Source organism: Choloepus didactylus, chromosome 5 (genome assembly GCF_015220235.1).
Source record: "Choloepus didactylus isolate mChoDid1 chromosome 5, mChoDid1.pri, whole genome shotgun sequence".
Classification (NCBI taxonomy): Eukaryota; Metazoa; Chordata; class Mammalia; order Pilosa; family Megalonychidae; genus Choloepus; species Choloepus didactylus.
The window spans coordinates 51,608,864-51,626,456 of NC_051311.1; the positions used below are offsets into that span (position 1 = coordinate 51,608,864).

General features: G+C 36.8%; 1 protein-coding gene across 1 annotated transcript in view; it reads right to left on the reverse strand.

Moving 5' to 3' along the window:
* UBN2 (ubinuclein 2) overlaps positions 1-17,593 on the reverse strand; it is a 98,773-nt gene that overhangs the window by 57,074 nt on the left and 24,106 nt on the right. The window contains exons 4-6 of the mRNA XM_037836060.1: positions 16,810-16,947; positions 16,011-16,114; positions 12,337-12,829 (exon numbers count right to left, since the gene is read on the reverse strand). Of these exons, the coding sequence (XP_037691988.1) occupies positions 12,337-12,829; positions 16,011-16,114; positions 16,810-16,947 (735 nt within the window). The remainder of the gene's footprint in view (positions 1-12,336; positions 12,830-16,010; positions 16,115-16,809; positions 16,948-17,593) is intronic.

Sequence of the window (17,593 nt, forward strand, 5' to 3'; positions counted from 1 at the left end):
TTGTTCCCCCTTCCTTAATTGCTCTCTACTGCTAGTTCCCCTACATTCTACATTATAAACCATTTGTTTTACATTTTTCAAAGTTCACATTAGTGGTAGCATATAATATTTCTCTTTTTGTGCCTGGCTTATTTCGCTCAGCATTATGTCTTCAAGGTTCATCCATGTTGTCATATGTTTCACCAGATCGTTCCTTCTTACTGCCGCGTAGTATTCCATCGTGTGTATATACCACATTTTATTTATCCACTCATCTGTTGAAGGACATTTGGGTTGTTTCCATCTCTTGGCAATTGTGAATAATGCTGCTATGAACATTGGCGTGCAGATATCTGTTCGTGTCACTGCTTTCCGATCTTCTGGGTATATACCGAGAAGTGCAATCGCTGGATCGAATGGTAGCTCTATATCTAGTTTTCTAAGGAACTGCCAGACTGACTTCCAGAGTGGCTGAACCATTATACAGTCCCACCAACAATGAATAAGAGTTCCAATTTCTCCACATCCCCTCCAGCATTTGTAGTTTCCTGTTTGTTTAATGGCAGCCATTCTAACCGGTGTTAGATGGTATCTCATTGTGGTCTTAATTTGCATCTCTCTAATAGCTAGTGAAGCTGAACATTTTTTCATGTGTTTCTTGGCCATTTGTATTTCCTCTTCAGAGAACTGTCTTTTCATATCTTTTGCCCATTTTATAATTGGGCTGTCTGTACTATTGTCATTGAGTTGTAGGATTTCTTTGTATATGCAAGATATCAGTCTTTTGTCAGATACATGGTTTCCAAAAATTTTTTCCCATTGAGTTGGCTGCCTCTTTACCTTTTTGAGAAATTCCTTTGAGGTGCAGAAACTTCTAAGCTTGAGGAGTTCCCATTTATCTATTTTCTCTTTTGTTGCTTGTGCTTTGGGTGTAAAGTCTAGGAAGTGGCCGCCTAATACAAGGTCTTGAAGATGTTTTCCTACATTATCTTCTAGGAGTTTTATGGTACTTTCTTTTATATTGAGATCTTTGGTCCATTTTGAGTTAATTTTTGTGTAGGGGGTGAGGTAGGGGTCCTCTTTCATTCTTTTGGATATGGATATCCAACTCTCCCAGCCCCATTTGTTGAAAAGACCATTATGGCTCAGTTCGGTGACTTTGGGGGCCTTATCAAAGATCAGTCGGCCATAGATCTGAGGGTCTATCTCTGAATTCTCAATTGGATTCCATTGATCTATATGTCTATCTTTGTGCCAGTACCATGCTGTTTTGGCAACTGTGGCTTTATAATAAGCTTCAAAGTCAGGGAGTGTAAGTCCTCCCCACTTCGTTTTTCTTTTTTAGAGTGTCTTTAGCAATTCGAGGCATCTTCCCTTTCCAAATAAATTTGATAACTAGCTTTTCCAAGTCTGCAAAGTAGGTTGTTGGAATTTTGATTGGGATTGCATTGAATCTGTAGATGAGTTTGGGTAGAATTGACATCTTAATGACATTTAGCCTTCCTATCCATGAACATGGAATATTTTTCCATCTTTTAAGGTCCCCTTCTATTTCTTTTAGTAGAGTTATGTAGTTTTCTTTGTATAGGTCTTTTACATCTTTGGTTAAGTTTATTCCTAGGTACTTGATTTTTTTAGTTGCTATTGAAAATGGTATCTTTTTCTTGAGTGTCTCTTCAGTTTGTTCATTTCTAGCATATAGAAACATTACTGACTTATGTGCATTAATCTTGTATCCCGCTACTTTGCTAAATTTGTTTATTAGTTCTAGTAGGTGTATCGTTGATTTCTCAGGGTTTTCTAGATATAAGATCATATCATCTGCAAACAATGACAGTTTTACTTCTTCTTTTCCAATTTGGATGCCTTTTATTTCTTTGTCTTGCCGGATTGCCCTGGCTAGCACTTCCAGCACAATGTTCAATAACAGTGGTGACAGCGGGCATCCTTGTCTTGTTCCTGATCTTAGAGGGAAGGCTTTCAGTCTCTCACCATTGAGTACTATGCTGGCTGTGGGTTTTTCATATATGCTCTTTATCATGTTGAGGAAGTTTCCTTCAATTCCTACCTTTTGAAGTGTTTTTATCAAAAAGGGATGTTGGATTTTGTCAAATGCTTTTTCAGCATCTATTGAGATGATCAATTGATTTTTCCCTTTCGAGTTTTTAATGTGTTGTAATACATTGATTGTTTTTCTTATGTTGAACCATCCTTGCATGCCTGGAATGAACCCCACTTGGTCATGGTGTATGATTTTTTTAATGTGTCTTTGGATTCGATTTGCAAGTATTTTGTTGAGGATTTTTGCATCTATATTCATTAGGGAGATTGGCCGGTAGTTTTCCTTTTTTGTAGCATCTTTGCCTGGTTTTGGTATTAGATTGATGTTAGCTTCATAAAATGAGTTAGGTAGTGTTCCATTTTTTTCAATGTTTTGAAAGAGTTTGAGTAAGATTGGTGTCAGTTCTTTCTGGAAAGTTTGGTAGAATTCCCCTGTGAAGCCATCTGGCCCTGGGCATTTATTTGTGGGAAGATTTTTGATGACTGATTGGATCTCTTTGCTTGTGATGGGTTGGTTGAGGTCTTCTATTTCTTCTCTGGTCAGTCTAGGTTGTTCATATGTTTCCAGGAAATTGTCCATTTCTTCTGCATTATCCAGTTTGTTGCCATACAGTTGTTCATAATATCCTCTTATAATTTTTTTAATTTCTTCAGGATCTGCAGTTATGTCACCTTTTTCATTCATTATTTTGTTTATATGGGTCTTCTCTCTTTTTGATTTTGTCAGTCTAGCTAGGGGCTTGTCAATCTTGTTGATCTTCTCAAAGAACCAACTTTTGGTGATATTTATCCTCTCTATTGTTTTTTTGTTCTCTATGTCATTTATTTCTGCTTTAATCTTTGTTATTTCTTTTCTTGTACTTGTTTTAGGATTGGTTTGCTGTTCATTTTCTAGCTTCTTCAGTTGATCCATTAGTTCTTTGATTTTGGCTCTTTCTTCCTTTTTAATATATGCGTTTAGTGCTATAAATTTCCCCCTTAGCACTGCTTTTGCTGCATCCCATAGGTTTTGGTATGTTGTGTTCTCATTTTCATTCGTCTCTATATATTTAGCAATTTCTCTTGCTATTTCTTCTTTAACCCACTGATTGTTTAGGAGTGTGTTGTTTAACCTCCAGGTATTTGTGAATTTTCTAAGTCTCTGATGGTTATTGACTTCTAATTGTATTCCATTGTGGTCAGAGAATGTGCTTTGAATAATTTCAATCTTTTTAAATTTATTGAGGCTTGTTTTATGTCCCAGCATATGATCTATTCTGGAGAAAGTTCCGTGAGCACTAGAAAAGTATGTGTATCCTGGTGATTTGGGATGTAATGTCCTGTAGATGTCTGTTAAATCTAATTCATTTATCAGATTGTTTAGGTTTTCAATTTCCTTATTGGTCTTCTGTCTAGTTGATCTATCTATAGGAGAGAGTGATGTGTTGAAGTCTCCCACAATTATTGTGGAAACATCAATTGCTTCCTTTAGTTTTGCCAATGTTTCTCTCATGTATTTTGTGGCACCTTGATTGGGTGCATAGACATTTACGATTGTTATTTCTTCTTGCTGAATTGCCCCTTTTATTAGTATGTAGTGGCCTTCTTTGTCTCTCAAAACATCCCTGCATTTGAAGTCTATTTTATCTGAGATTAATATTGCTACACCTGCTTTCTTTTGGCTGTAGCTTGCATGAAATATTTTTTTCCATCCTTTCACTTTCAGTTTCTTTGTGTCCCTGTGTCTAAGATGAGTCTCTTGTATGCAACATATTGATGGTTCATTTTTTTTGATCCATTCTGCGAATCTATATCTTTTAATTGGGGAGTTTAATCCATTTACATTCAACGTTAAAACCGTGAAGGCATTTCTTGAATCGGCCATCTTATCCTTTGGATTATGTTTGCCATATTTTTCCCTCTCTCTATTAATATCCTTTATTGTACCCATACCGAATCTCTTTAGTACTGAACCTTTCTCCAAGTCTCTCTGTCCTGTCTTTGTTTCTCTGTCTGTAGGGCTCCCTTTAGTATCTCCAGTAGGGCAGGTCTCTTGTTAGCAAATTCTCTCAGCATTTCTTTGTCTGTGAAAAATTTAAGCTCTCCCTCAAATTTGAAGGAGAGCTTTGCTGGATAAAGTATTCTTGGCTGGAAATTCCTCTCACTCAGAATTTTAAATATATCGTGCCACTGCCTTCTCGCCTCCATGGTGGCTGCTGAGTAGTCACTACTTAGTCTTATGCTGTTTCCTTTGTATGTGGTGAATTGCTTTTCTCTTGCTGCTTTCAGAACTTGCTCCTTCTCTTCTATGTTTGACAGTGTGATCAGTATATGTCTCGGAGTGGGTTTTTTTTGGATTTATTCTATTTGGAGTTCGCTGAGCATTTATGATTTGTGTATTTATGTTGTTTAGAAGATTTGGGAAGTTTTCCCCAACAATTTCTTTGAATACTCTTCCTAGACCTTTACCCTTTTCTTCCCCTTCTGGGACACCAATGAGTCTTATATTTGGACGTTTCATATTATCTATCATATCCCTGAGGTCCATTTCGAGTTTTTCAATTTTTTTCCCCATTCTTTCTTTTATGCTTTCATTTTCCATTCTGTCATCTTCCAGGTCACTGATTCGTTGTTCAACTTCCTCTAGTCTTGTACTATGAGTGTCCAGAATCTTTTTAATTTGGTCAACAGTTTCTTTAATTTCCATAAGATCATCCATTTTTTTATTTAGTCTTGCAATGTCTTCTTTATGCTCTTCTAGGGTCTTCTTGATTTCCTTCATATCCCGTACTATGGTCTCATTGTTCATCTTTAGTTCTTTGAGTAGCTGCTCTAGGTGTGTCTCTTCTGGTCTTTTGATTTGGGTGCTTGGGCTTGGGTTATCCATATCGTCTGGTTTTTTCATATGCTTTATAATTTTCTGTTGTTTTTGGCCTCGTGGCATTTGCTGAACTTGATAGGGTTCTTTTAGGGTTTGTAGACCAGTTGAAGTCCTTATCTCTAATTTATCAGATCTACAGCTTCGTGGAGTACACTTTCTCTAACTAACCAGCAGGTGGCGTCCACGAGCCACCTGTTCTCCACAAGCCAGTTCTCCCCTGCTTAGCCTTTTTGGTGAGTGGGGGAGTGAGTCTTGTGGGGCCCAATTGGTGTCCCAAGCTTGCGTGTGTAGTTGGTGTTGCCTGCCCTGTATGTGGGGCGTGTTTCTGGGCAGTCGGGGAGGGGGGGTGGCCCTAACAATCAAATCTCCCTGATGATCCTAGAGTTTTAAAGCTACTGCAATAGTCTAATCCTTCAGTTCAGTCCTGCCACAGTTTGTCTCTGCCACTGACCCACAAGTCTTTGGTATTGGCGTATGGCTCCTGAGACTTGCAAGTGGGCCCCTCTTCCAGGCTGTGCACCCCGGGTCCTCTGTTGAGGGATGACTGTGCTATGTCACAGGTGAGTGCCGTCCCCCCAGGGCAGTTCTGGGCTGCTGGGCTGTGTTGGGAGGCTCCCAGTCTGCTCAAATGATGGCTGAATGGGGCTCTGTTAATTCACACTGCTCCCCCTTCCCAGCTCTGGGACATTCAGCTGAGGTTGCAGGGAAGGCTAATGTCCACGCCCAGTTTTGTGGTGTGTGCCTGTTATTTGAAGCACTTCCGTCACACTGGGTTGTCTGGGGCAGCTCTGGGCTATGGGGCTGGCGATGGGCAGGAGTGTTTCCTGTCCACCAGGATGGTGGCTGTGAGCGGACACCCCCCTTTTCTTGGGAAGTTGTGTTGTTTAGTGAATTTTCTCAGCCACTGGATTATTGCCTTTTGTCTCAGAGCTCTCTTAGTTCTGCTCTTGACTTGACGTGCCCAAATTTCAATTCTTTGAAGCTTTCTGTATTGAGCTTCTTAGAGTAATTGTTTTAGAAAAAGCAAAAAGGATTTAAAAAAAAAAAAAACAAAAAAAAAAAAAAAAAAAACGGCCCTCCTCAGAGATCTAATGGGTTATTGAAATGCTAATAGACAAAGCAACCAGGGCCATTAAGGAAAGGTCCACAGGGCAGAGAGATCAGCCTTGCTTCGGGATTTGCATATGCGCCTCAAGGCCTGATCTCCGCCCTTCCCCTTTCTGTGTTCACCAGAACTCCAAAAATCCTCTGCTTTTATTTTGGAGTTTTTCGTGTTGTTTTTTTTCTATGCCTGTCTCCTCTCTGCTGGGCTGGCTGCTCTCAGAGTCTCTGGTGTCTGGTCTCAGTCTATCTATGGTTGGAGTTTGAATCAGTAGAATGAGTTTCCGATAAGAGCAGCCACTGCAATTCTCCCTTCTCCTTCCTGGAGTTGACAGCCCCTCCTCCCCCGGGACTGAGCCTGGCAGGGAGGGGCGCAGGTCCCCTGGCCGCAAAAACTTACAGATCTCGCTGATCTCAGCAGTTCCACGTTTTCATGAGTGTTGTATGAAGTATGCCCAAAGACAGATTGCTCTGTGGTGTCCAGTCCACGCAGTTCCTGGCTTTTTACCTACTTTCCTGGAGGAGTAACTAAAACATACAGCTCACCAGTCTGCCATCTTGCCCCGCCTCTGTACACCAATGTTTTGAGCAGCATTAGTCACAACAGCCAAGTGGTGGAAACAATCCATGTGTCCATCAACAGAAGAATGAATTAAAAAAATGTGGAATATAAATACAATGAAATATTATTCCTCCGTAAAAAAGGAATGAAGTTCTGATACATCCTACAACATGGATGAACCCTGAAGGCATCATGTTGAATGAAATAAGGCAGATAAAAAAAGGTCAAATTGTATGATCTTACTTACATGAAATAACTAAAATATGCAAATTCACAAAGGCAGAAAGTAGGTTATAATTTACTATTGGCAGGAATGGGGGAAGAGTAATCAGGAGCTATTACTTAATGAGTATAGACTTTGGGGTGATGGAAAAGTTTTGGTAGCAGATGGTGGTAATGATTGCACAACACTGTGAATGTAATTAATACCACTGAAATGTATACTTGAAAGTGGTTAATACGGGAAATTTTGTGTTTATGCTACCACAATAAAAATAAATCCATAGAACTGTACAACACAAAGAGTGAATCTTAATGTAAACTATGGACTTTAGTTAATACTAAAATTTTCATAATATTGGTTCATCAATTTTAACAAATGTGCTACACTAATGCAGAATTTTTATAATAGGGAAAGCTGCCTGTGTATCTGTGTAGGAAGGGGAAAGGGTAAATGGGAACTCTGTACTTTCTGCATAATTTTTCTGAAAACCTACAATAGCTCTAAAAAATAGTCTATTAAAAAAGTAATAAGGGAACTCAAAATTGTTCAAAGTAAATGATGAGTAAAGCTATGCCGTGCAAAAATAAAGAGAGAGGAGTCACTAGAGCAAAATCTGACAAAGTTGATCTCAAAGTGAAAAGCATTAATAGATACAAAAGGGTCACCACAATGTCATACCATCATCAAGAATCTCATGGCAGGATTGTAGGATGAAGGAGGAGTAAGAATAAGACCCTCCACCAGAACAACTATTAAACAGGCAGAAATTATCTGAATCCACTGTTTTCAAACTCTGGAGTCCAGGAGAACACTGTGCAGCATCCAGGGAAGAGTGTGAAGAGGAGGCTGGTAAATTGCAATAATACTGGTGATCTGCACTCTCTGCATGGCCCATTCCCTAACCTTGCAGCAGGTAGCAGTAAGGTACTGGTGCAGCTTGTTGATGCCAGGGTGGGCCATAAAAACCCAGTTTCCCAAGATCCATAGGTATATAGCCTGAGTGCTGATCACTGCTCTTAATTAGCTACTTCAGATTGCTGGAGGCCGGGCTCTGAGGCAGCCACTGTTCCAACTGGCCCCAGACAAAGGCTGTGAAGGAGACTTAGGGCAGTATGCTTCCTCAGAGCTGTGGAGAACAGTTAATGGGCTGCATTGGATGGGCAGGGGCAGAAACAAGAAAGCGCAGCTTTGGGGATCCTTAGGGAAATTCCTGGCACCCTTCCTGGTCCCTCCCTTAGCCCCTCCCCAGGGCAATTTAGATCTGATCAGCTTTTCCTTTGTGGATCACTGGCCTTATTTCAGCTGGGAAAGACTGCCACAGAAAACTTCTTTCCAGTGTACTCTCTCTTCCAGAATTTGCCCTCCCAGGCAAAAGCAGCTTGAGATAGCCAAAGCAGAGTAAGAAACAATTGAGTCAAAGGATTACCAGCTTGCAGAGGAACACTCAGGAGAGGGAGAAGGTCTATTTCCTGAAGAACAGAGGCAACATTCAAATTCCTGTAAACAGTAAAACTGCTAACGCCACAAGTAAGCACAAGCCCAGGACAAGAAACAGGCCCAGAAAAGACAGGGAGGGCCCTGCACTTTGCATTTGCCATGGGCTGACCTTCTTGATAGGAAGGCTTAACTCTGAAGGAGAGCACCAGCCAATGCAAAGCCAATTAACAAAGGCTGTGAACAGTGTGTTTTTTGCTTAGGTTTGCTAGGTTTTGTTAGTTTCTGACTCTCAAGAAAATCTGTCATACCACTAGCTGGATACAAACTCAGGAAACAGACATCTCAGGGAATAACTTCCAGAGTTAACATTTTAAAACATTAAAATGTACAGTATGTAACAAAAGATTACAAGATAAACAAAGAAACAATAAATGATGGTTCATCCAAAGCAAGAGATTAAAAATCCAGAAAATATCAATGAAGAAGACAAGACTGTGGACATACTGGACAAAAACTTTTAAAAAACCACTCAATTGGGAAAGAATAACAAACAGTTCTAGAAAAATTGGATTTCCACATTCAAAAGAATGAAGATGGACTCTATCTCACACTATATAAAAAATCAACTCAAAATGGATCAAAGTCCTAAATATAAGAGCTAGAACTATATATCTCCTGGAAGAAAACACAGGGAAGCATCTTCAGTACCTTGTGTTGGGCACTGGTTTCTTACACCCAAAGCAAAAGCAACAAAAGAAAAAAATAGATAAAGGGGACCTCATCAAATTAAAAACTTGTGCATCAAGGAGAGGCTAGGCCTCCCTACAGTTGTGCCTAAGAGCCTCCTCCCGAATGCCTCTTTGTTGCTCAGATGTGGCCCTCTCTCTCTAGCTAAGCCAACTTGAAAGGTGAAATCACTGCCCTCCCCTCCTACGTGGAATCAAGACACCCAGGGGAGTGAATCTCCCTGGCAACGTGGAATATGACTCCCGGGGAGGAATATAGACCTGGCATCGTGGGATGGAGAACATCTTCTTGACCAAAAGGGGGATGTGAAAGGAAATGAAATAAGCTTCAGTGGCAGAGAGATTCCAAAAGAAGCCAAGAGGTCACTCTGGTGGGCACTCTTATGCACAATTTAGACGACCCTTTTTAAGTTCTAAAGAATTGGGGTAGCTGGTGGTGGATACCTGAAACTATCATACTACAACCCAGAACCCATGAATCTCGAAGACAATTGTATAAAAATGTAGCTTATGAGGGGTGACAATGGGATTGGGAAAGCCATAAGGACCTCACTCCACTTTGTCTACTTTATGGATGGATGAGTAGAAAAATAGGGGAAGGAAACAAACAAACAAACAGACAAAGGTACCCAGTGTTCTTTTTTACTTCAATTGCTCTTTTTAACTTTAATTATTATTCTTGTTATTTTTGTGTGTGTGTTAATGAAGGTGTCAGGGATTGATTTAGGTGATGAATGTACAACTATATAATGGTACTGTGAACAATTGAATGTACGATTTGTTTTGTATGACTGCGTGGTATGTGAATATATCTCAATAAAACGAAGATTTAAAAAGAAAAAAAAAAAACTTGTGTATCAAAGGACTTTATCATGAAAGTAAAATGACAACCTCCACAATGGGAGAAAATATTTGGAAACCACATAGCCAATAAAGGTTTAATATCTAGAATATGTAAAGAAATCCTACAACTCAACAACAAAAAGACAAACAACCCAATCAAAAAATGGGCAAAAGACTTAAATAGACATTTCTCCAAAGAAGATACACAAATGGCTAATAAACACATGAAAAGATGTTCAACATCATTAACCATGAGGGAAATGCAAATCTGAACCAAAATGAGATACCATTTCACACTCACTAGAATGGCTACCATTAAAATAACACAAAATTACAAGTGTTAGAGAGGATATGTAGAAATAGGAACACCTGTTCATTGTTGATGGGAATCTAAAATGGTACAGCCACTGTGGAAGAGAGTTTGGTAGTTCTTCAGAAAGTACAGAATTACCATATGATCCAGCAACCCCACTTCTAGTTATATACCCAAAAGAATTAAAAGCAGGAACTCAAAAGGTATTCCTCACAATTGGAATGTACTTCCAAATGAAAGTAACCCAAGTGCCCAGCGACAGAAGAACAGACTAAAAAAATTTGGTATATAAACACAGTGGAATATTATTTAGCCGTAAAAAGGAATCAAAGTTCTGATGCATGCGACAACATGGATGAACCTTGAAGACACCATGTTAAATGAAATAAGCCAGACACAAAAGGACAATTGTATGAGCCCACTGATATGAAATAATTAGAGTAAGCAAACTCATAGAGTCAGGAACTAGACTACTGGTTACCAGAGGATGGATTTAGGGTAGAGAAGAGTGAGTTAATACTTAAATGGTATGGAATTTCTGTTTGGGATAATGGAAAAGTTTTGGTAATGGATGGTGGTGACAGTAGCACAACATTAAGAACATAATTAATAGCACTGAATTAAATATTTGAACATGGTTACAGGGGAAACTTTTGGTATATATGTTACTAGAACAAAAACTAAAAAAAAAAAAGTCATGGGGCTTTATAAACAAAAACAGTGAACCCTGAGTTAACTATGTACTCTAATTAATAGTACAATTATAAAAATGTGCTCTCATCAACTGTAACAAATGTACTGCGCTAATGCCAGGTGTTAATAACAGAGTAGTATATGGGAAACCTGTATATTATGCATGATTTGTTCTAATTAAAAAAAGAAAAAAGAGAAAAAGAATCTCATGGGTCAAACAACACAGCATAAAAATAAATATAGCAAAATCTATGGTGAACATAAGATATAACTGAAAGAAACATTGGCAATGAGCTACTTTGTCAAATTTCTCGAAGTCTTGGACTGATAAAGTAGATAAAATAAAATAAGTAAGGATATAGAGGAACTAATTTGTAAGTCAAGACCTCAGAACAAATATTAATGAACATAAAAAAAAAAACTGATTAATAAAATCCAAAGTCCTGTTGTTAGAAAAATTAGATACATGCCTTACTCTCTTACATAGGTATTTAAAATTTGTAGAGTCAAGAGAAATAAATATAACATAAACATGAATAATAAAATTTAAAATGTGATTTAAATGGATTATTGTAATCCTAGGAGAAAAAAGCAAATGGTAACTGAATTTAAAAAAAAAAAAAAAAAAAGGAAATGGCGTAATAGCCCATATATTACAATATTAATAATTATATATATTTGTAAATACATGGATTAAAATCCAGAAATATTAACAGTTAATGGTGGTTATCTCTTCTGGGAGTAGGGAATGTCAAATTATGGGTGATCTTTCCCTAAGCATGAAATACATTCTATACGGTTTGTATACTTTTGTAATTAGGAGGGGAAAAAGCGAGTAAGTGGCATTGGTTTGGATAAACATGCTAAAGTTAAAAAAAAAGGGGGGGGTGCATTTTAAGGTAGGTTTGGTGCACTTTAGATCAAAACAATATCTCCCTAACATAAAATGGAGAAGATATGTGATATTATAACTGGATTGCAGCTAGTTAAACCACTGAAGATTACGAATGCAAGTTATCTGGAGAGGAATCTATTTTGACATGCCAAAAGCTTGACTCTTAGGTTCGTCTTCATGGAAACAAAGAATGCATGCTTACTAAAGCTGCTGATCAGCTGGAAGGGATAGGCTGGTAAAACAGATTTAAAAGTAACTAGGTATCAGCATAGTTTGGACCAAGTTGCAGTATACTTCTTCAATGTTACTATCTGTTCCTCCCTTCTCCATTTTCCATATAATTATAGAGCCCAAAAAAGTTGTATTTATGAAAATATAAATAGAAAAATATTTATAAGGTGAAGTGAAACAACAAAAGAATCAACTGTATCCATGTTATAACTATAGTTGTTTCTATTTAAAAGAAAAAGGCCTATGTACATAGCCAATGCCAAAAAGGAAATATGGAAAATCAAAAATTGTTGTTATAAGGGTGTTGGGATTGTGGGTTATTTTTTTTTTCTTTAAAATGTACATATAATTACATTTGTGGTAAGTAAAAAACAAGAGAATATTACACTTACTATGCGGAGGTCTTCGATACGTTTTTCAAGAAGTACAGGTAGACCCTCTGGGAGCATAGGTACCAGCTTGGGGATAATCTGAGAGGTGTAAGTTGGCTGAGTAGTGTTTCCATTTTCTCCCCCTGACTCAGACAAGGGGCTACCATCAGAAGCAGCATCCAATAATCTGTCAAAGTCAAAGTCATCTAGCATCTCTAGGGCATTTTCAGCTTCCTGAAATAGTTCATGTTCATTTGTGCTAACAAAAATGGGGAGGTCTGGATCAGCACTGTTCAGATTTAAGTCAGAGACATCATTTCCAAATGCTACAGCAGCAGAGGGACATTTATTCAGAGAGGAAGCTGATAAGGTCACTGGGACTTTGGGGTTTGACTCCTTCTTCTTTAATGCATCCTTCTCTTTCTGAAATTTTCGGATCATTGCAGCTAGAGAAAGAGAGTCTTTATAACGTTTCTTCTTTTTTTCAGACTTGTGTGAATTTAGAGCCACAACTCTGTGAAGAAAAAAATGATTAGTTAGGCTATGTATGATTTTGAAGGTTAAAGTCTTATGTAAAACAAGTAGGCAGAAAATTAAAATAATAATTAAAATAATCATTTGATAGGTGATAGAGCAGGTTTTCACCTTAATTTTTTATTAAATTATACTTTTACAATAGAATCTTCTTAAACATCATATGGATTAAGCCACCAACAAAAGGCAGATAGGTAAACAACCATCAAACTAAAGAAAATGAAAGGAATAAGGTCAACAGAAAGAAATAAAACTGAATGTAGTTCAGGATTATTAAAGTATACTAGATTATATTTACTACTTTTTAAAAAAAGTTCACATTATTAAGCATATCTATATATAAAGTAGTGACCTAAAGAATTAACTAAAGAGAAAAACTGCAGGACTCATACTTTCTCATTTCAAGACTTACTACAAGTCTAAACTAATCAAAACAGTGTGGTACTCGCATAAGGATACACATATCGTAAAAAGTAATAGAATTAACAGTCCATAAATAAACCCACACAACTATGACAAACTGACTTTGAACAAGAGTACCAAGTACATGCAATGGGGAAATAGTCTCTTCAACAAATGGTGTTGGGAAAACTGAATTTCCACATGCAAAATAATGAAGTTGGACCCCTACCTCACCCCATACACCAAAATTAACTCTAAAAGAATCAACAACCTAAATGTAAGAACTAAAACCATAAAACTCTTAGAAGAAAACATAGGGGGAAATCTTCATGATCTTGGATTTGCACAAGTAACAAAAGTAAAAAAAAAAAACAGATAAATTAGACTTCATTAAAATTTAAGACTTTTGTGTCTCAAAGGACATTATCAAGAAAATGAAAAGGCAACCTAAAAATGGAAGAAAATAGTTGCAAATCATATATCCAATAAAGGTTTAATATCCAGAATATATGAAGAACTCTTACAACTCAATAACAAAAAGACAAACATCCCAATTTAAAAACAGGCAAAGTGCTTGAATAGATACTTCTCCATGGAAGATATACAAATGGCCAAAGAGCACATGAAAAGATACTCAACATTATTAGCAATTAGGGAAATGCAAATCAAAACCACAAGATACTATTTCACACCCACTTGGATGGCTATTTTCAGAAAAAAACTGGCAAACAACAAGTGTTGGCAAGGCTATAGAGAATTGGAATCCTCGTGCATTTGTGGTGGGTACGTAAAATGGTTCAGCTGCCTTGGAAAACAGTTTGATGGTTCCTCAAAAAGTTAAGTATAGAATTGCCATAGGACTCAATAATTCCATTTCTAAATATATACCAATCAGAATTGAAAACAGGGACTCAGATATCTGTACCCCAGTGTTCAAAGCAGCGTTATTCACAATAGCCTAAATGTGAAAGCACCCCAACTGTGAATGAATAAACAACATGTGGTATAAACATAAGATAGAATCTTTATCAGTTGTAAAAAGGAATTAAGTTCTAATACATGCTACTACAGGAATGAACCTCAAAAACTGCTCTGTGAAAGAAGCCAAACACCAAAGGAAAAAGAGAGTATCATTCTACTTACGTATCTAGAATAAGCAAATTCATAGATGCAGATAGTAGATTAGAGGTTACCAGGGGTTGGGGGTGTGTGGTGGGAATGAGGTGTAATTACTTAATGTGTATAGAGTTTCTGTTTTGGGTGATGAAAAAGTTTTGGTAATGGATGGTGATGATGGTAGGACAAAATTGTGAGTATAATTAATATCACTGAATTATACACCTAAAATGGCTATGAAACAGTAAAGTTTATGTTTTATATATTTTGACCAAAAAAAATTTAAAAAGAATGCCAAAAATACATGATTAACTAAATAAAGAATGGTACTTGTGCAGAAAATAGGATTGCCTTACGAGGTAAGCCCACATCATATAACTTCAAAGTGGTACCCCAAGTTGTTTGTGCGTCAAACTGGCAAAGAAAATATAAAACCTACTGTATCAATCTGTGAAACTTTATCTATCACATTATGTCTTCCTAGGTCCCTACTCTATCTGCTATTTCCTTCTGATCATTTTTCACCTTCCATTCCAGTAATAGGCACACCAGTGTTAGGCAATCAGGTATGTGTAATTTTCAGTGAGGTTTCACCTACAGGAGCTATGGGGAAAAGATAGTCTCAGTTTAGCTATCACTTCACCAAGAAAGCTTCTCCAAATCCTAAGACATAGATGCATCTATATGCACTATAGAACCTAAAAGATTACTTTGAAGGCAGGCACATGTTTCATTTATTGTTATACACTCAAAACCTAAAACAGTGCTTGATATATAGTAGGTGCTCAATAAACATTTGCTGAATGAAGAAGTTATAAAGTTGAGAAAACAATAATTTCAATAAAAAGGCATTACTTACATCTTTTGTTCCTGAAGAAGTATACTTGAAAATAATGAACATTTAAGACAATCAGTAACATGTATATATTTTAAAATAATTTCTTAATGACTCTACATCAACCTTTTAGATACTGATAGCCTAAAATTCAGATGCACCCCTGCCCCTCTAAGGAAGAGAAGAAAATTCAGGCTCTCATAAGTTTCTTTTCCTTAGTTCTGCAACAACAGTCAAGAGACAAATAGGGACTATTGGTAATTTTACAACTGCATGGTGCAAATATTTTTACTTCTCTGACTTTGGGCTTCTGAGAAATTGTTTGGTTTTCTGAGAAATTCTTTTGGTTTTCAGAAGCAATATTTTTACTTAAATCATAAGTGTTAAAAATGGCTAAATAAAATCAATGAAAATTTTTTATATTAAACAACTACAAATTGCTCACACGTAAGATACTGCCCATCCTCAACACTAGGCTTCTAAACTCAGTTTTAGCACCACAAGGTTAAAAGAATTTGTTCGATGTTTATACCATCTTCTCAAACCGGTTTTCTTTGGTAAAAAGCTGTAATGAGCAAAATATTTAATGAAACAATCTTTGAATTTGATCTGAAACCCCCTGAGGCCCTAAGATGACAAAGTCTTCTCCTTATTAATAAATAAATGCAAGCTAATTGGTCATTAATAAACACTGTATTAAATTAGATCCAGGTTATGTTGAATCAGTTAATGCTGAATCTGTCTTTTAAAAGGAAAGATAGTCAGACCATGATGATAGTTCCCGTATTATACGTTTGGTTTAACTTACCCTAGTTGTTTAGGTACTTTTTTCCTTGGCTTCTTCTCCTTTTCCCCCTCCTCTTTCCGCTTCCGCTTCTTTATCTCAATATCATCTTCTTTTATTTTGGAAACCTGAAAAATGAATAAAGAATATATCACTTATCTAAGTACCACTGCTTCACAGTGACATTAGTAATCCTACATTCAGGGAAATGTTTTTCTCAAATTTCAGTGTGCATTAGAACTGCTTGTTAAAAATGAAGATTCTTGAGGTCCATAAACAACCCCATCCCTGGTTTTGATTCACTTGAGATTCTTGGGGTCCAAGAGCACCATCACCCCTGGTTTTGATTCAGTTGTCTGGGGCAGGACCTTATAATCATCATTCTTAACAAACATTTTGGTGATTCTACAATACTGCTTGGAATACAATTTCAAGACACATTTATCTAAGACACTACCTATCCATTTCCCAAATACAGTATATACAAATTCTATAGAATTTGTCTTACAAATTGTATCTTAGGAAAGATAATGGGGCTATTAGTAATTTTTATGACAAGCCTTCACCTCCTACAAACAAAAGATTATTAGTGACATATGGAGAAGAATCTTTAAAAGAAGACTAAATTCTTCTATGATGCAAATATTAAAATTTCCTGTATCTACTTAATTTTATTTTAAAGCACATAATTAACTAGAGATTCATTAAACAAGGATTAGCATTCTGCTTTTCCTTACATTCACAGTTGTGGCACAAATAAGATACAAAAATAATCCTATTAATTGAAAAATTTCATTACTGTTGTAATGTTGGATAAACTCACTTTGGGTGGCTTGTGCTTCTGGTTGTCTGTAATATCTTCCTCTTCAGTATCTGAAGCTTGGCGAAATTGTAGAGTGCCCGTGTTGATATAAAAGCCTCCATATTTTGTTGTTAAAGAAGCAGGAACTAATTCATCATACTAGATTTTAAAAAAAAACACAAAGTTTCAGGTATGTGCCATTCTCTTTAATTCTAAAAACATATCAGAGAAACTCCATTTATCATATCAGCATCTTCCTCAGCTTCCAACTGGAAAATTTCTGTTAAACTGGCTACAATGAGGATGTTTGTAGAATAAGTTTAGAAAAAGTTAATATTTGGAATAAAAACTAGCTCCAATCATTAAGTATTTATTAAGAAAGGAATTTCTGGAATAATGAAGTAAATTCTAAATATATTATCTGCTGAGAAAATTTTAAGGATCGCTGCTACTATTCCTAAAGACAAATGGTTCTGATGAGAATTTGAAACAAGTTAAAGATGACTAAATGTTCCACAAGGAGCAAATTTCATTTCCCACCACATCAGTACATAACAATGCTATTTCTTCTGTCTAAGCTTTTAAGTGGGGGAAATCTTAAAAACAATATTTAAAAGAGAAATAGTACATATGTTTCAAAGGGAAGGAGAAAAACATTTTCCCAGTTTAATAAGCATAAACGTGGGCCTATAATGAGCTGGCCAATTTGCACAGAGCAAGTGATTATCTCCCTTAGACTAATGGCCTGATTTAGAATACCATTTAAAGCTTATGTCCTCAGAGTCAGGATTTTAAGGTTTATCAT